Source organism: Fulmarus glacialis, unplaced genomic scaffold (genome assembly GCF_000690835.1).
Source record: "Fulmarus glacialis isolate BGI_N327 unplaced genomic scaffold, ASM69083v1 scaffold5871, whole genome shotgun sequence".
Taxonomy (NCBI): domain Eukaryota; kingdom Metazoa; phylum Chordata; class Aves; order Procellariiformes; family Procellariidae; genus Fulmarus; species Fulmarus glacialis.
Window position 1 is genome coordinate 1 of NW_009192045.1, and position 16,609 is coordinate 16,609.

Below are 16,609 nucleotides of genomic sequence, written 5' to 3' on the forward strand. Positions count from 1 at the left end.
TCCATCCCAGCCGAAACCAGGACACTGACAAAGGCCAAATGTGGAAAGGAAGTAAATGATCATGAGATGAGTGGTCTTGGAATAGTTTGCCTACACGGAAAGTTTTTTTCTAACCCCCACTTAGGAGCTGGCTTGTGTCTTTGTGTGTGAGGGTTTCTGTCCTTTCCAAATTTCTGGATTTTATTATTATTTAATCCTTACTAATGTAACTCTGGATACTTTAATCTTCTTAAGGGGTTGCTGCTGACTTTGGGCTCAGTCCTGCTCCCTTTTCAAGTAATTTTGCCATTTGACACCTTTAAGTTGAGCTCTGATGTAGATTGCAGCTGATTTTACTGGCAGCTCTCTACTTGGCTGTAAAACACAGGTGTAACGCTCGTAACTTCTCTGCAAGAACACAGTTTGAATGAGGAGTAGATGGAGGTCTACAGGCAGTAAGCTCTATCTCTGCAAACTTGCATTTTACCTCTCCCCACTGCCAATCCAGCATCTAGAAGGAAGCCCCAAAAGATGCCAAAGGGTTAGGTCAAAGGAATTGTCCGTGAATCTGCGTGGGGAATATCCTGCTAGTTTAGGAAGCCATAAATATGTTCCTTTCCATCTAGGTGCTTCTCTGGCTGCGGAAGGGGAGAAGCAGCCTCTCTCCAGAGCTGTCTTTGTGCTTCCCTGGGTGGAATCCACAGAAGCAAGTGAGGGTCCCAGATGTTTTTGCTCCCTGCTCTGTTGTAAGGAAGCAGTAGCTGCACTCTGGGTCTTCTTCTAGGGAGGCTGCTCAGGCAGTCTGTGTGCTGGACACCCCTCGGAAAGGTGTTTCCCAGTGACAAACACGTGGCACATATCTCAAAAAATGCCAGCCTTTCCTGTTTCTTTGCATCAGGTGTTTTAGTCGTGGTGGCTTTGGCTCTTACTGAACAGTGTTGGAGTTGCTTATGGTTCCCTTCAGTGAGGCAGACATCCCAGGAAAGATGCTTTTTTCAGGTACTGCTACACAGCCATTCACCAGCTCTGTGTTTATCAGCAGCAGGACTCGTAAGGACTCCAGCATCTGCCTGCGGATTTTCAGGAAACAGTTAAGGAATGTGAAACTGAGCATCAGAGCATCTCATGGACTGTCCCATGATCCACTGGCCGTGGCTGGAGGGACAATGCTGATACTTCGTTGTCACATAAGCCTCACCCGGAAAGCCTGTTTTCGGGGAGAAATACCACAACCTCAAATAGAGAAATGACAGATAAATGTATTGCAGCAGGCTTAGCTGTAAGAAATCAAGCCCCCTTCCCTTTCAGAGATGCTGCTGGACTTTGTGAACTGTTTGGAAAACTTTGTTTCCTGAGGTGAGCCAGGAACGTGGAATTCCTGGAGTTTGGTCCTTCTTTTGCCGTTCTTTTAGTGTAAAGGTGCCATCCTGACCATGGAGCAGGACAAGTAATGCTGTAGCTACTGTCCGGACTTCCTCTTTTCCTTTTTAATTTTGCTGCTTTTTTTCTGACTGGGAGCTGGAACACTGCTGGATTTTAGGAATAATTCAGCAGGCTGTTGCAATCTACTTACATTCAGCAGTTTCATCCTTCCACATTTGGAGGCTCTCCCTACTAGACAGCTATTTCTGCAGTGCTCTGTCAGAGCAGGATCACTTAGCATTCAAGAGTATCTGCAAAGTGTCTAGTTGCCATGAGAGCTTCTCTATCAAGTAGCTTTTGTGGCTTCTTCCATTTGAAAGTTCAGTATGAATTCTGGGTCAGGTGAAAATTGTTCTTCACCTTGGAGAAGTCCTGAAGAAGCTCCCGCAGCCTGCTGTGTGGAGACCCCATCATTCTGGACTCTGAATGGGATGTGCTGTCATTGCAGGGATGTAATCTCTATGATGTATGTAACTGTTTCAATTCGGGTTTCTGTAATGCTGCACAGAGCTCTTTGAGCCCAGTGGAAACCAGTTTGTACACAGTTTTTGTGGTCTCGGATTCCTGCACTTATAAGGGCGGGTTAAGTGATCTGTATTTTTAGCTCGTGATACAGAAGTCCTGACCTTTCAACAAATTTCTGATTGCTATCGTTCCCTTCCTGGGTTTCTAGAGCAAAATCGACTGAGGCCCTGGGCCAAGTGCCCTAAGGAAAGAAGTCTCTTCTTCTGCCTGCCACTGTTGAGCATGTGTTCTCTGCCCTCTCTCTTTTCTGCTGAAATGAAATACATGCTTTTTTCTCTGCTGAATATTTGAAGCAAAACAACAGAAAATCTCAAAATATTTAATGCAACATCTGGGAAGAAAGATGACCTGGTTGATCATCCAAAGGGTGGGGTATTCCAGCAGCTACAAGTCATTGCTGAACACAGACCGCATGACAGGAGCCAGCCGGCAGCAGCCCCTGGGGACAGGCAGAAAAGAGCAACACGTTCCCTGTCTTACTGGAGGTGCGCTTGCAAGCAGAGTAGTCAAAAATGCTTTCAGGTCCTGTGGAGTTATTTCTTGGGATACTTGAAAAACCTGCCTGTTTGCCACTCAGTATGTCAACCCTTTATATCTGAGGAACTGCCTTGTAACAAGGCTGTTGCTTGCCTTTTTTTCTGGTAAGGTATGATGCTGTATTTTGGTGCATGTATTTCACAAGATTAAATGTGGGCTGACTAAGGATATGAGGCCATTACTCCTTAGACCTCGTTCTGGAATCTCTGCTCCCCTTGGAAAGACTCATGAGCGTGAAGGAGGAATTATATTTGCTGGGGTTTGGTTTTTAACTAGGTGTCTTTTAAGCATTTTGAAACTCTAGCTTTGCAGCAGTGTAATATAGTGATTTAAGCTTCCAACAAGGATGTGTTCTGCAGGACTGTTGCCTGAATACCAGTAAAGGACAGCACTGAACCTCTGTGCTAGTGGGCTAATTAGTATCTTTCCCTGTATTTTCCCTTAAGTCCTAATAGTGCCTGTTGGTATGCTTTGCTTTTGGTGCAGCTGCACTGTGTTAATGTCTACCTGGTGATAGATGAGTGCTTGAATCTGAGCAGACTTGCTTCAGTAGCATTAGTTTGGCTGTCTGGTACCATCTCTTCAGAGGTTTAGGGATGGGGGTTTCAGTACGGGCTTGCAGGCACACCTAAGCACTTGGAGTGCCTTGTAGCTCTTCCCATTGGAAGCTATGTTGTTACACATATTGGGTATGGTGCCCCAGATGGAATCTACCGTGGTGTAGTAGTTACAACCCAGAGCAGGAAAAGTGGTAGCGTACAGGCTAATTCTGCTCAGTGATTTTCTTGCTAAGAAGAAAGCTGTTGCTGCTGGGAACAGCATTGGAAGTATTTGACGGCTGTCAGCAAAGACAGCTTTATTGGGCAAGAAGGAAGAAGTCTGGCACTTGGGTGCAGCCCTGGAAGAGTGACCACTGTTGAGAGAGGGTAAAGCTTAGCTACAGATCAGCAGTCTCCTGTTACTTTCTTAGTTCTCTGTAAACCTCCTTGTCTCTGAGGTTCACTGGGTGTTACTGCCTTGAAAGAGTCGAGGAAGAGATTAGTACCAAGACCAGCTGGAAAATATTCTTACTTCTCATAACAACTTGTTTCACTATAATCTCTGGAGGTTATTCTTCCTTAGGGAAAACAGTCCCCTAACAAAACAAGCAAAACCCTATTCTCTTGGGGTCTCTTTTTATCATGTTTTCATTTTCCCCACACTGCCTAGGGAAGGAAGTGGTCATACCCAGCATGCGCTGCTCAAGTCTCCGCTGTTGACAGTGAGATCTTCACAATCTTTCCTAAGTTACAGAAACTACAACTAGCCATGCCTGTTTGAGTCTGTGAGATGGTGTGCCTAGCGTTTAGTTTTATTCTTTTCTAACAAGTCTTCTTATTTATTGAGCACTTTTCTTCCAAACTACGGCCATAATAGTTTTCTTCCTCCAAATGGAGGTATTGAAGATGCTTGGTATTTGGTACTCCTTTGAAGGATTAGTCTTCAGTTCATCTACTGCATGGCTCATTACACTTCAAAAAGGACGTTGGTTTCTTGTCTTTGGGACGCCCAGCGATGTGGGACTGATTACTGATGACACGTTATGAATTTTCTCTGCTAATAATTGACTGTATTTTTTTTGCAACAGATATACCGATATTCAATAGCCATCATTAGATTCTGTTTGTTGTCAAAAAGGATCCAGGGTAGACTGAGACCCTCAGCGCTGTTGTATGACCACAGAAGAAGACTGCATAAGATTATATAATGAAACATAGTTAAATGTGACCCACCAGTGCTTTTATCACTTGAATGTTCTTGCAGGCATGTTTTGCTTCTCCTCCAGCTCTTCCTTAAGCAGGGCACTGTCTGAAGCAGTGAATCCTTTTCATCTTCGGTATATACGCCTGGGCCCTGTCTCGCTTGTTCAGCCTAGACTTTTTAAAATCCCTTAGATCTAGCTTAGCATTGCTGTGCTCTGATTAAGATACAAGTATTTTTTGATAGCAGAAGTAAAGTTCCAGTGCCCGGCTGTTTTAACACCTTTTATATTTGGCATTTTTCTCTTATAGATCACCATAGCCTCTACTTTCATTCTGCCAAGCAGAATGAAGGGCGGAAAAGTGATTCTTCATTTAGTGTTGAAACCCCTTGTGCTGATGGACTGCAGTAGTGAACCCAAGTGAGCGATTAGACTGTACCAATGCATACTAGCTTAAAATATTTCTTTCATTTAAAAATAAAATAACTGAGAAGTAAAATAAAAGCTTACTTAATGTGCATACTCTGGTGTGCTTGAACACGGTGTGGAAGAGGTAAAAACAAGGCTTTAACTTTGCTAATCGTATGGATACATGAATACAACCAACTGAGCTACTGCAGGGGAGCTTACTGAATGGCAGCTCATCTGTGGAGCCATGGTAGCTGATGTGTACGCTCCTAGCTTGCTCCTGTTGTGAAGTAAAACACATTAGTTTCAAGATCCTTTGTGGGTACACAAGCTGATGTGTTTTACTTTGTTTGCAATGGGCTGGTAGCACGCAACCCATCGGCCACTGTGGTCGCCTGACAAGTACAGTACTGCAAGTTGCAGTGGGGCGACTACTTATGGATGTCAGTCTGTACCCCGAGGTGTATGTCGGACATCTGAAGATGCAAAAGCCCCACCAAGCTGTCAAGTGACATTTTCCTTTTACGCTGATCTGAAGGCTGAGCCAAAGACATTCATTGTCCCCAGGCAGACCAAAATGAATTCATAAGCATCTTGAGCTTTTCTGCATCAGTCTGTCTTCCCCACACAGCTGTGGTGAAGGGGGTTTGTTGTTGCTGGGGTGGAGGGAGGGGGTCTAGGGTACAAACATATATGAAACTAGGCTCCATCAGTCCTCCTGTTCATTGAGCACCTTACCATCCTGCGTGTTTTGGATTGTTGGTTCTCTTTGGTTTTGTTTGTTACAACGTGCCCATAGAGGATCTTGGATGCAGTTAGTAATCAGTAAGCAGCAGCAGTGAGAACCAAGTGTTGTATGAGCGTGTAGGCACATCCAGTCCATGTTGTAGTTGGCATATTAAGACTTTGACTTCTAACAGCTCGTACGTTGACTCTGTGTTTAGTTCTGCCAGTTTGTCCCCATCCTGACCAGTACTTGCCCACTGTAGCCCTGAACTTCCAAAGGAGATTTCAGCAGTGCGTGCTGCTCTGTGTCTTCATTGCTGTGAGGTCTTATGGAGGCTGTACTGGAGAGCAGAGCTGCCTGAATAGGAAATAACAAATCAGAATATGCCCTAAGCCATATAGCGTGGGGCATGCGGGCGTCATTGTGAAGCAATGGTTGTCTGTGTGCCTTAGAGATTTGACAGAGCATGTGGGATGAATGTAACTGCATGTGGGTGTCTGACTGAGCAGCGCTGCCTGGAGTGCTTGCCTTTTACCTCAACGTTTCTAAAGTGGCCTGTTTTCTTCTTCCTACAGACAATTTTAGGTACACGTGTGACATATGTGGGAAAAAATATAAATATTATAGCTGCTTCCAAGAGCACAGAGACCTACATGCCGTGGATGGTGAGTACTGTTTTGACGCTCAGACACCCAAACTAGGTGTTCTGCAGGACTGTGTGGCCCATGATGTACAGGACATTGCACAGCATAGCTCGCTCGCTTTTGTCAGTGGAGGCACAGTTCACAGGCACTGCAGGAAGAAGTTTGCTGCTCTTGATTCTCTTTGCGTGCATCAAAATAACACCCTCTGCTGGGACCTGTGGTCCTTGCAGTCCTCCTGTCTGTATTAAGATTCATGGTTAGGATGGATATGCTAGAACTGAGTGCCTCAAGGTAAATTGTCAGTCTGGCTACTCGCTGGGCAAGAGTTGGTTGCCTCTTGGTTTCTGACTTCACAGGATTGTTCCCAACATGCTCCTCTGTGAGAAACCACATTTCAGAGTTGAGAAATGTTGTTTCGTTCTTGTTAATCACTGTGGTAGTGAACTGATGCAGTTGTCAGTGGACCTTACAGGCCAATTTTTCCTTTGTGAATGTAGATGTGGCCTAGGCTGGTGATACTCAGACAGAAGCAGACACCCTCCTCCAGAAGCAACTCCCCCCCTACACTGGGGGAAATAGAAGCAACAACATACTGTCTTTGGCTTGCCCCTTCCTTACCTGGGCATCCAAAGCTCCTCAACTCAGAGCTCACAGATACTCCAAACCCTCACTCCGTATGCTACAAGCCTGTTGGTATTGCTTCTCACTTGGCCAAGGAGGGAGCCCTGGCAGAGATCTAGAAGGAGGCTGCTTGGAAAGCAGAAGATTTTGAATGGCTGGACTGACTCAGAAAAGCAAGTTGTTTTTCACAATAAGTGGTGTTCAAAAAAATTGCTGTTTTTAACTGGAACGTGTGGGCATCTGAACGTGCTCTAAGAACAGCATTCTCTTGCAGTGCACCACTGCAAGCTCCCTTCCTCCCATGGGAAGCCAAAATTAAATTACTGGGACTAAAAGTCCCTGCGAGATGGACGTGTCTGCTGCTGTCAGAAATGTGTCTTCATAGCTATGGTTCAGGGCGCTCTGCCTAGGGTTATGAGAGGGCTTTGGAAGCAGCTTCCACTTGTATCTTGCAAGGACACTGTTTGTCTCTGTTCCTCCAAGGGGCTGGTTGTGTCTTAGCAAGCACAAGCGTGAGGCAGCTGTGCATCTGAACTTCACGTGGGGCTGTGTCAGTGTCAGAACAAAGGCCTTGAGGATCTGTGTATATTAGGGCTGGGCATGCTCATATAGTTCCTGTGTGGATGCTGCTGGGAAGAGGAGGGACTGGGGCACAAAGCCTGGTTTATTCTGTGGGGCTGAAATATGCTGAAGCGGTATGTGAAATACAGGAGGAAAACAAGGCCATTTAAGAGGATTTAATTTCTGTTTTGTTTCTTCCCCTCCTTCTTCTATTCTATGTTAGTTTTTAGTGTGGAAGGGGCCCCAGAAAACCGGGCAGGTAAGCCGAGATCCTTCGTGTGCTTTATTTCACAAATCTTTTCAAACGTTCAGTAATTCAGGCACAGCAGGTCCGATTCTACACTTTTAAGAGTCAAGGGAGTTTTGTCACTGATTGTAGCAGGAGAGGAGCATCCTCTCTCCCTCCCCCAACGTGTACAGCCAGTAGGTTGATGCCCAGCCCTAGTAGATACCAGGCTTTTGTTGTACATACAATTGATCAGGCTTTTGAAAATCAAAGAAGCAGGTGTTTCATGTCTCTGGTGATTTAGTGAATTGTTCAAGGCATAAATTAAATTATTTTATAAAATGGGTTGGGTTCTGATCTGTTGCTAGCTGTGCTGGTAGATGGTAGAAAGTCACTGGTCAGTATTTGTTAGCTGACTTGCTTGCCGACTGCATTACCGTGCCCACGTTGAGACAGTATAACATCATTAGATAGGAGATGCACTGGAAGAAAATCAGAAAATATGAATCAGGCTTTGCAATGTGTTTGTTCAGTCTTCCTCTGTTTTTTTTAAACACTATATACCTACGAAGCATGTTCCTGGGCTGGAAGGGGCAGGGTAATATCTGCCTGGGGCACCTGAGGAAGAGGAGGGACAAGTCAGACAGAGGGGTCATTGGGTTTATAATTCCTGTCTTGAAATCTTGTTACAGATCGAAATACCATTACAGATGCAGGAGCATTCAGTGCCCATGCAGCTGTAGAAGGAAAGCCTGAAGGTGTTGTCAGCTCTCTTGCTGGTTCTGTTCTTTTGCAGACCCCTATGACCAGGCCGTCATAGCAGCAGATGAAGTGAAGGAGGAGGAGCCAGAGCCATTCCAGAAGATTGGTCCAAGTATGAGTTATTATACAACTTCGAATGTGAAAGAGGCAGTACAAGGGTTTCAAATCTGGCATTAGCTGGAGTACCTCTAGGAAAACCAGAAAACACTGTGTTACGCAGGGGTGTTGGGACCTTAGGGGTGCTGAAAGATATGTTTAGGTTCAAATGAACACCAAACACCAGCAGCCCTGGCCCTAAGAAATGCAGTTTTGTGATGTTTTCTGCTCAAGAGTTCTGCAAAGAGAAGAGGGAAGAGGTTCAGGATAAAAGCAAGCTGGAAGCGTTTAGAGAGATCTTAAGGTATATTGGCAGAGTTGACAGGTGATTGCATTCACATTGCCTTTGTGGTGGGTTCATCAAACAGATCAGAGTGAAACAAAGGGAGGACCAGACTTTGCCGAAGCATTTCTCTGAATTCTCCATTTTGGAAACAATTAATTAACCCTGGATTTCCCTTTGGCTTGCAGCTTGCTGTCAGTCTGTACTTACCAGCACTGGCAGGAGCGGGAGGTGTCAGTGTATGGTTACACTACTTCATTTTTTCAAGTACCCCCAAAGCAGGAATTAGCACAGTTATTGCAGAAAAGCCCCGCCTCCTGCAAGAGAAATGTACAATTCCAATATAAAAGTTCTGTAATTAAGACTTAAACTTGACAACTTGTTCCCTAGTTTGACTGTTCCTGTTGTCCACACATTACAGACTGCCTGTAACCAGAAGATAAAACTGTCATTTGTAATATAGACTTCAGAAATGGATTCTCTCCTTCGTTTTGCACACTTACTTGCTGTAATTTTGGGATAATCTCCTGTAGCTTGTTCAGTTCTACTGGACTTTTTATGTATGGTCCATCACTCTGGGCACTGGCTTTAACTGTTTCCTTTGTTGGGGAAAAGGATGTGTGAATTACAGGGCAGATGAGTTCCGAGTGCACAAGGAATATGCTGTAGTTTTTGTCACCTGGGAAGTTCGGAGTGCACGAGGAATATGCTGTAGTTTTTGTCACCTGGGCAGCTTCTGTGTAAAAAGTCAGGAAGTGGGTGATTGTGTGAGGCGGTGTTGCACTCCTTTCTGATCTTTGTATATTTGTTTCATCTTCACAGAAACTGGCAATTACACCTGTGAATTCTGTGGCAAGCAGTACAAATACTACACTCCCTACCAAGAACATGTGGCACTGCACGCACCTATTAGTGAGTATTCTGCTGGAGATCTATTTCATTACAGACTGTGATTTACAGTGATTGGTGGTAAACGTGAGGGTTGCAGGAGAGAGTATCATTCTTGTGGATCCTTCCACTGGACCTGTGGGATTGCAGCTGGCAGGATGTAGATCATGTGCTGACCAGGGCACTGTAAAGCTGAGCTGGAATCTCTTCTCAGAGGGACACTGTTAGGTCTGTAATGTCACTGAACTTTTACCAAAGTCCATGCAATTCTACATATGTTCCTTGCGGGTTTGATATTTTATTTTGTTGTTTAACTGAAGTGATGCACAAAATTTTTAGATTCCCCTAAATAATAAGTGAACGTACATGCTAGGGAAGAAGCATCTTTCTTACGAGCTTCTGAGAAATTTTTTCAGACAGTGAATTAAAACTGGTTTTCAAAATCATGTAAATTACCTTGGCAGCTTGCTACTAAATCACAGGCAATAAAATATTTATTTCAGGGAGCTCGGGAAAAGGCAGTTGTCAGCATACTACACGACACTACGATCTGCACTCTGGAGGGACACTACGATCTGCACTCCCCAGACAAAGGGGAGGTTTTAATGAGCAATTAAGTGTAATTCGGTGCAAAATTTTAGAAAAACAGTTGAGAGAAGTTCTTGCTACATGCTTTAAAAGTATGCAGAGAAGTTCTTTACACCTGAACTTCATGCTTCTTTCATAGCATTGCCCTGTGCTTTATTGTGATTTTCATGCTGTGAGCCAGCATGGTTTGCTCTTTGCCCATGTCTGTCCAGCTGCCAGCATTTTGGCTGATTATGAGGATGGAAGAGCTGAGCTCATTAGCTTAGTGGGTTTCTTTAGCTGCTCATCCACAGCCAGCAGAGGGAGCGCACACTCCTTCCTCACCAAATTCAGCTTTAGTTAGGTTTTTAAGTTATTATAATAAGGCAGCTTTGGTTTTAGACATATATAGAAATAAATTGGGAACATAGTCCACCAGACTATCACTCTTGAGGTGAATCAAGGCTTGGTGGCTCCCATGCAGGTTCTCTGGAGTACGGAGATGGACCGAGGTCGTGCTAAAAGGTGTAGGGCATAAAATACCTCTACCACCATCATCACAAAGTTAGTCTTATTGTCTCCCATCTGCCCAAGGGAACTAACCCAGTGCTTATGATTGCACACATAAGTTATTCCTAAACGTCCCTGCACCCCCAAACTCCACCTCTTAATTCACGTGTTTTCAGGTCCTCAGAAAAGCCATTGGTGGTGATCAGCAGTAGGTCAATCTCCTAGTATAGATGGGCCCTCAGACACCAAGGCTTTGGTGTCTCTAGTCCACCCCTGAACAGATAGCTAAGGAGCAGTATGCTGTAAGGACTGTGCATTGAATCTCTGCTCAGCAAGAACAGGTTCTTACCTTCCCAGTACTTCCCATTTCAAGGGATTTTATCACTATGGATATCCCTCCATGCTCCCAACCATCTGTAGTAATAGGCTGCAGCTGCTGGTTTCAGTCCAGGCTATCCAGGATGAAAGAAAAACACAAGCGTTCTTCTCTGAGAGGTATTTGCCTGAAATGGGCCCTGCAGGTCTAACTGCAGATACAAATGGTCCACACAGATATTGCCCTTCGTCCCGTGCAGAGTGCAGCTGCAGGGTCCTGATGCCCACTTTTTGACTACCGGAGGAGGAGCATTCCTTTGAGTGCTGGGGTTGAAGCCATTCTTGCACCATGGTTTCTGCAGTAACCTTTGTGAAAGCAAAAGAAGCTGCCCCTGCTGCAGACTAAACCAGCAGTCACTGAGATGTGCACATGGGTTTCTAGTTCTTTCAGCAAATATCTTTAACTATGAGGACACTTAAGGTCAGATCAAGATAATATTTTCATAAGGTTTAACCCCCTCCCCATAAACTTTTCTTTTTCCTTTTTTTTTTTTAACCTTTTTTTTTCCTCTCCTAGTTCCCATGACCAGTAAGATTTATGATGTACAGTGACAAACCACTAACCCTGATGAGCATACAGGAGAGGGCATGATTAGCTCCCAAGGCAGGCTGGCCAGTATATCCTCCCACCTTTCTACTGCTCAGACTCTGCTCTTCCTATAAACCAAGGCCCTGTGAGGCAGTAAACACATGACTTCTGAAAAGCACAACTGGCTTTTCTCAGGCCCTAGCAGTCAGAAGAAGTAAAGCTGAGACTGTGTCTTTACCCTGGTCTTGTTCTTGTGCTTATAAGGCAAATGCTAAAAAAATAGCTGTAATGGGAGCGGGTAAGGAAAACACTTCAGCATTACCAATCCAGCTTTCTGAGTCTGTCTGCCTGAATGCAAGCTTCCCTTCCGGAGCCTGTCTTTCTGGTTTTCTGTAATAATGGATGAAAAATTACTGAAAATGGGCTAAAACAAGGACTCGTATTCTACAGAGTCAATAAGACCTTGCAGGATAATTTTTGGTCAGTGCTGCTGGATACCTGCTGTCTGGAAAAGAGCTCTGCTGTGGGGTTCCCTGGAATTGTTAATGCCAAATGTCTCCTTCAAAAGTTCCCTTTTGTTAGTGAAGAGTAGGGGCTTTTTCATATGCTTAGAACTGGGCTGTTACTCTTTTAAAACACATATTCTTATGCTGTTTCTGTCAGCCTATTCACTCTTTCTAAGAAGGGTGTCAGAGGCTGTTTCCAAAAAAAGTGGATTGTAGGCACGTTCATTGTCCCAGTTTTAGAAATGTCTCTGAACAGAGGTGCATAGGGGGAGGGTTCAGAGATTTCTTTCTGTCCTCCTCCAGGATGTCTGCTCTGTAAGATGGAACTGATTTAACCACATTTGCAGGTGGCTGGGCTATTGTGATTGCTCTTAGATGGTGTGTTTACAGTGCAGAGAAAACCTTGTGCATTTGGGATGTGGACTGGCTAGAAACCCCACCAAAAGTAGGTTTTAGCTTCGTAAGTCCAGGCTCAGGAGTGTGCACTCAATGCATCCTCTTTTGGTAACTGCAGATAAGGCAACAGACTCCCTGGTCATGGAAGTATGTAGTGAGAGCACTAAAATCTGCTCAGCTATCCATGTCCATTGCTTCCAGCATGAAAATCTAAAATGATGTCAGGGCCCTGAGTACACTAATAGGTCTTAATGGCCCTACCAGCCTCACATGGGGCCTCCACCCACATTCAAACCCCCTATTTCAGCTCAGCTCTGGATCATCAGTCACTGCCTGAGCTACACTGTAGGATGTTGGTCTCCAGCTCGGTTGTAGACATGCCCATGCCTGGCTGTGGATCCCATTGGTCTGCACCCCAACCTGTAGACTGACTTCCCAGCTTGATGTCAACCCTGTGTCATCACTCTGGACCTCCCTGAGGATCACTGGTGTGTGCCTGGCCCTGGTTATCCTCACCAGAGCTGATCTTGCCCCTGACCTGTGGATTGACTTTGCAGCTTGACCGTGGACCTGTCTCATTGCCATGAACTTCCTGATGATCTGGACTCTTGGTTGAACCTGGCTGTCATCTCTGGTCCTGTCTTGCTTACCTCTCTCAGGGTCTGTGGGATGGGCCCTGGCTGTCGAAGACCGTGCCCTGCCAGTCCTGTGATCGTACTTGGCTCTGTGGGGGACAGACAGAGCTACATCCACCCTGACACCTGAGATGCTCAAGGAAGTTCATCAAGCCTCTCTTTCAATTACTTTTCTTAACATGAAGGACACGGGATACAATTTGTTCATCAAATGTGCTTAAACGCACTGTTTCTTAAAGGCAGCTTCCATCATGGCTTTTTCTCTTAGGGAAGGGGATCCTTTTTGGTAGCGCATCTAGTTTCCACACAGGTCTTGCCTAACCAAGAAAAAAACAGATCCAGATTCCAGTTGGATGGCGTGTCTTTGCTTCCTCCATCTCAGTGAGTGAAATCTGTGAGTTCAGATGTTTTTCTCATTCTCTGATTACACAGTGCCTTAGCAACAGGCTCCACTGGCAATATTTGTTTGTACATATAAAGCAGCACATTAAGAATTTGATAGGTTTGAGCACAGGGTTTTTCCTGTGAAAGACCTGTTTCCAATAGCAGAGGTTTCTGTTCAGCATATTGAATTTCAGGCCATTGTTAAGGAATCACTTTCCATTATATTCATTAAAGATACAGGTTTTTCTCCAGAGGTGATGATAAAATTCCATCTGAACCATCTGAACGGTTCCTTACCCATCCTGACAAGATCTTTCTGAAAAAATGCAATGCACAAATTATTAGCCAGAATTTTTACCTGGAAAAAGTGAAGTTACTGAGATAATCTAATCTCTGTTCTGTTGTGGTGGTGCATCGTGGTGGTGTGTGGATTTATATATCTTTCAAGGAGACATGTTGAAATGTCTGCCAGATTTTCTACTTACTGCCGCAGCTTGCCATTCACAGGGTTTGAAGGTCTTGCCAAAGACAGGAAAGCCAGGAGGGACCACTGTGATCCCTGGACTGACCGGAGTAACACATGCTATAGGATTGCCTTGATTTAATTGCTCACATATATGTTTTAGAAAGACATCTAATCTTGCTGTTAAGAGTGACAGAAAATACAGCAACCTCTTAAGGTAATTATTTTGATGAATTATTACCTCACTAAATTAAGACTAAAAATATCCAGCTGTATCTTTCAGACACTGGATCCTATTTATAACTTTGTCTGCTAGGTGAAGGAGGACTAAGTTACCAAATTTCTGTCCTTTCTAGACCTTTGTATAGCCTGCTGTCAAGTCCCTTCATAGTGACCATCCTCCCACTTAAGCCAAAGGAGGGACTTGATGTTTGCATTGTAAGGTATGCTGTTCTTGTCCTTTATTTATCCTCTTGCCTTCTCATCTGAATATTCTCAAGTCTGTTAACGACCTTCGTGAAGGGCATGCACCAGCACTCGGTCTAGTGAAGGAACTGAGAGCTAACATTGTCTTCCTGATCCCTCTTGAAAGTGCCCTGATTGCATACCTCAGTCTTTTTAGCTACATCATTACCCTGGGAGCTCCTCTACAGCCATCACGACCGAGCACAGCAATGAACAAGTTCTTTTTCCTGCTGCCAAGGCAGAGTCCCCCATCTTTTAAGTATCACCTGTATCATCTGTATTCTTTAGCACACCATGTTCCATTCTGTGTGGCTCAGTTTACCAAGCGATTGGAGATCATTCAGTGAGACTTACCCTCTACATTACTTCTCTCCTGCCCTCACTTCTCCAGTATGTCAGCTTCAACTGGGGCATATCTGAGATGCTTTCTGAAAAAGTTTAAAAAACTTCATAGTAGCAGTTATGGGATCGTCTGTCTGCAATACTGTCTCCAGTCTTGCTGTCTAGCTGCAGATTTTGAGGCAGGAGGTTTTTGTAACCATTCAGCAACTCAGTATTTTCATTTTTGGAAATATCTTGAACTTGGCCTTTTCATCAGCCTGAGGCAGTGAGTTCCACAGTGAAGATGACTTTTCAAGAGCAGAACAGAGGAGTTACATGATTGTCTTTACCTGTGTTGCTTAGTCTTCAGAGGGAATTTGTCATCTGATGAACTAAAAACTAAAACTTTTTTTTCAATGAATTATTAGCATCCTCCAGACTGCTAGAACTAATATTCTTTTGTCTTGTCTTGCCTCACTGGCTCAAACTCTGTCTCTGCCTACTGTCAGATGGAGCAGCCTTCTTTCTGGGGTCTGAATTTGAAGACATACTATTTGTTCAAGTTGGGAGGAAAAAGAAGTAATTTTGGAGGTCTTCATAGCATTGAGACTTTTTTCTTCAGATCTCAGATCTCAACAGTATCTGGACTGCAGAGGATGCACGTTGTTTCTGACACTGAATAGTTGGCTGATTGCTACTTCTCTTGGTATAGATGGGGAATAAAGCAGCAGTTAGTGGGAATGGGCCTCATGGGAAACTAGATGATGCTTAAGCAGGAAATTGTCGTATCTGACTACATTTTTGCTGGCAGTTTGGCAGCAATTGGAGGAAGATTATCCATGGAGATTGAAGTGAAGTCTAAGAAGCAAAAGAAAGCCTCTTGCCTATTCAGCTGGCCAGAGACCAAGCAGAGGAGAAGTACCTTGACCTAAACTATGAGAAAACCTAGTGCAGAATCTGCTGCAGAAGTACACTAACACTTACAGGAAATGTCATCTTGGATCTGTGTAACAGATCAAGTGAAACAAAAAACTGTTTCCTTTGAGTATCTTTTTGCAAGCCACTTTGAATGTACACATCCTCACTCTCCAGTGCTGCTCAGCGACTGCTGACAGGGAGGATGAGAGCAGTTCACATGTGAGGTCTATAATGTCTCATGGGATTTTGGAAATGAGCATCCAGTCCCAGCCTGGGTGACTTTTCTCCTCGCCTGTTTCAAAGACAGGCTGTTGTGCTGCCATGGCAGTCCATGACAGCGAACTGCTCAATGTGGATAAGTATTTCTGAATTATACTGTATAGGATGAACAGGTGGTGGTGTTGTCCATCCAACTACATCCTAAAATACGACTCTATAGAAATTACTGGTAGTGAGCGTGGGCTGTGAGTTATGTGAACCTTGTTTCTTAGTGATTCTTCATGGCAGATGGTTGGAGTGGGACTTGGCTTCAGGAGCAGTATCCAAATTTCCATGGAAAAAGCCACTGGGGAATGAAGGGGGTTGATAGGTTGTTTCTCCATGTTTGTAATTGTTTTTTTAATCCATGGGGCCTAGGCAAAGGGTTGCCCTCCCAAAGGTTTTTCATATGACTTTTGGCATTGAAAATTCTTGGTGATTCTCACTTTGCATTGCAGAGACCAGAATGTAGATACATTCAAAGAGCATATCCCAGTAATACTCAGAATTTCTCCACATGTCACCAGTACTTGTCTGGAGATGGAGGCCAAAAGGCCTTTCCTGACTTGCAGGATGAGAACTCTGCCTCCTAATTCCCTTCCATTACCAACAGCCTCCTTTCTTTTGTATTTGGTTAGCGATACAAGGAACGTAGCTGGAGATCTCTAGGATTTATGCAAAGTTCAGGTAACAAAGATGTAAACTTCTCCTTTTTCAGAGCTCTGAGTGTCACATTAGAAACCTACTCTCAAAATTCAAACTCTTACATATATAGAAATGGAGGACAGAGATGCAGGTACACCCAGCCAGGCTATGGCAATCAAATAGTACTCCTGGATGGATGGGGTGATTGCTGCTGGAG

At 44.3% G+C, this 16,609-nt stretch overlaps 1 protein-coding gene across 1 annotated transcript in view; it reads left to right on the forward strand.

The window, feature by feature from the left end:
* Positions 1-5,914: 5,914 nt before the first annotated feature.
* Positions 5,915-16,609, forward strand: part of ZNF618 (zinc finger protein 618) — a gene marked incomplete at its 5' end in the record, with an annotated part of 39,401 nt that continues 28,706 nt past the window's right edge. Inside the window, 3 exon segments of the mRNA XM_009586894.1 lie at positions 5,915-6,004; positions 8,188-8,265; positions 9,355-9,444. Of these exon segments, the coding sequence (XP_009585189.1) occupies positions 5,915-6,004; positions 8,188-8,265; positions 9,355-9,444 (258 nt within the window).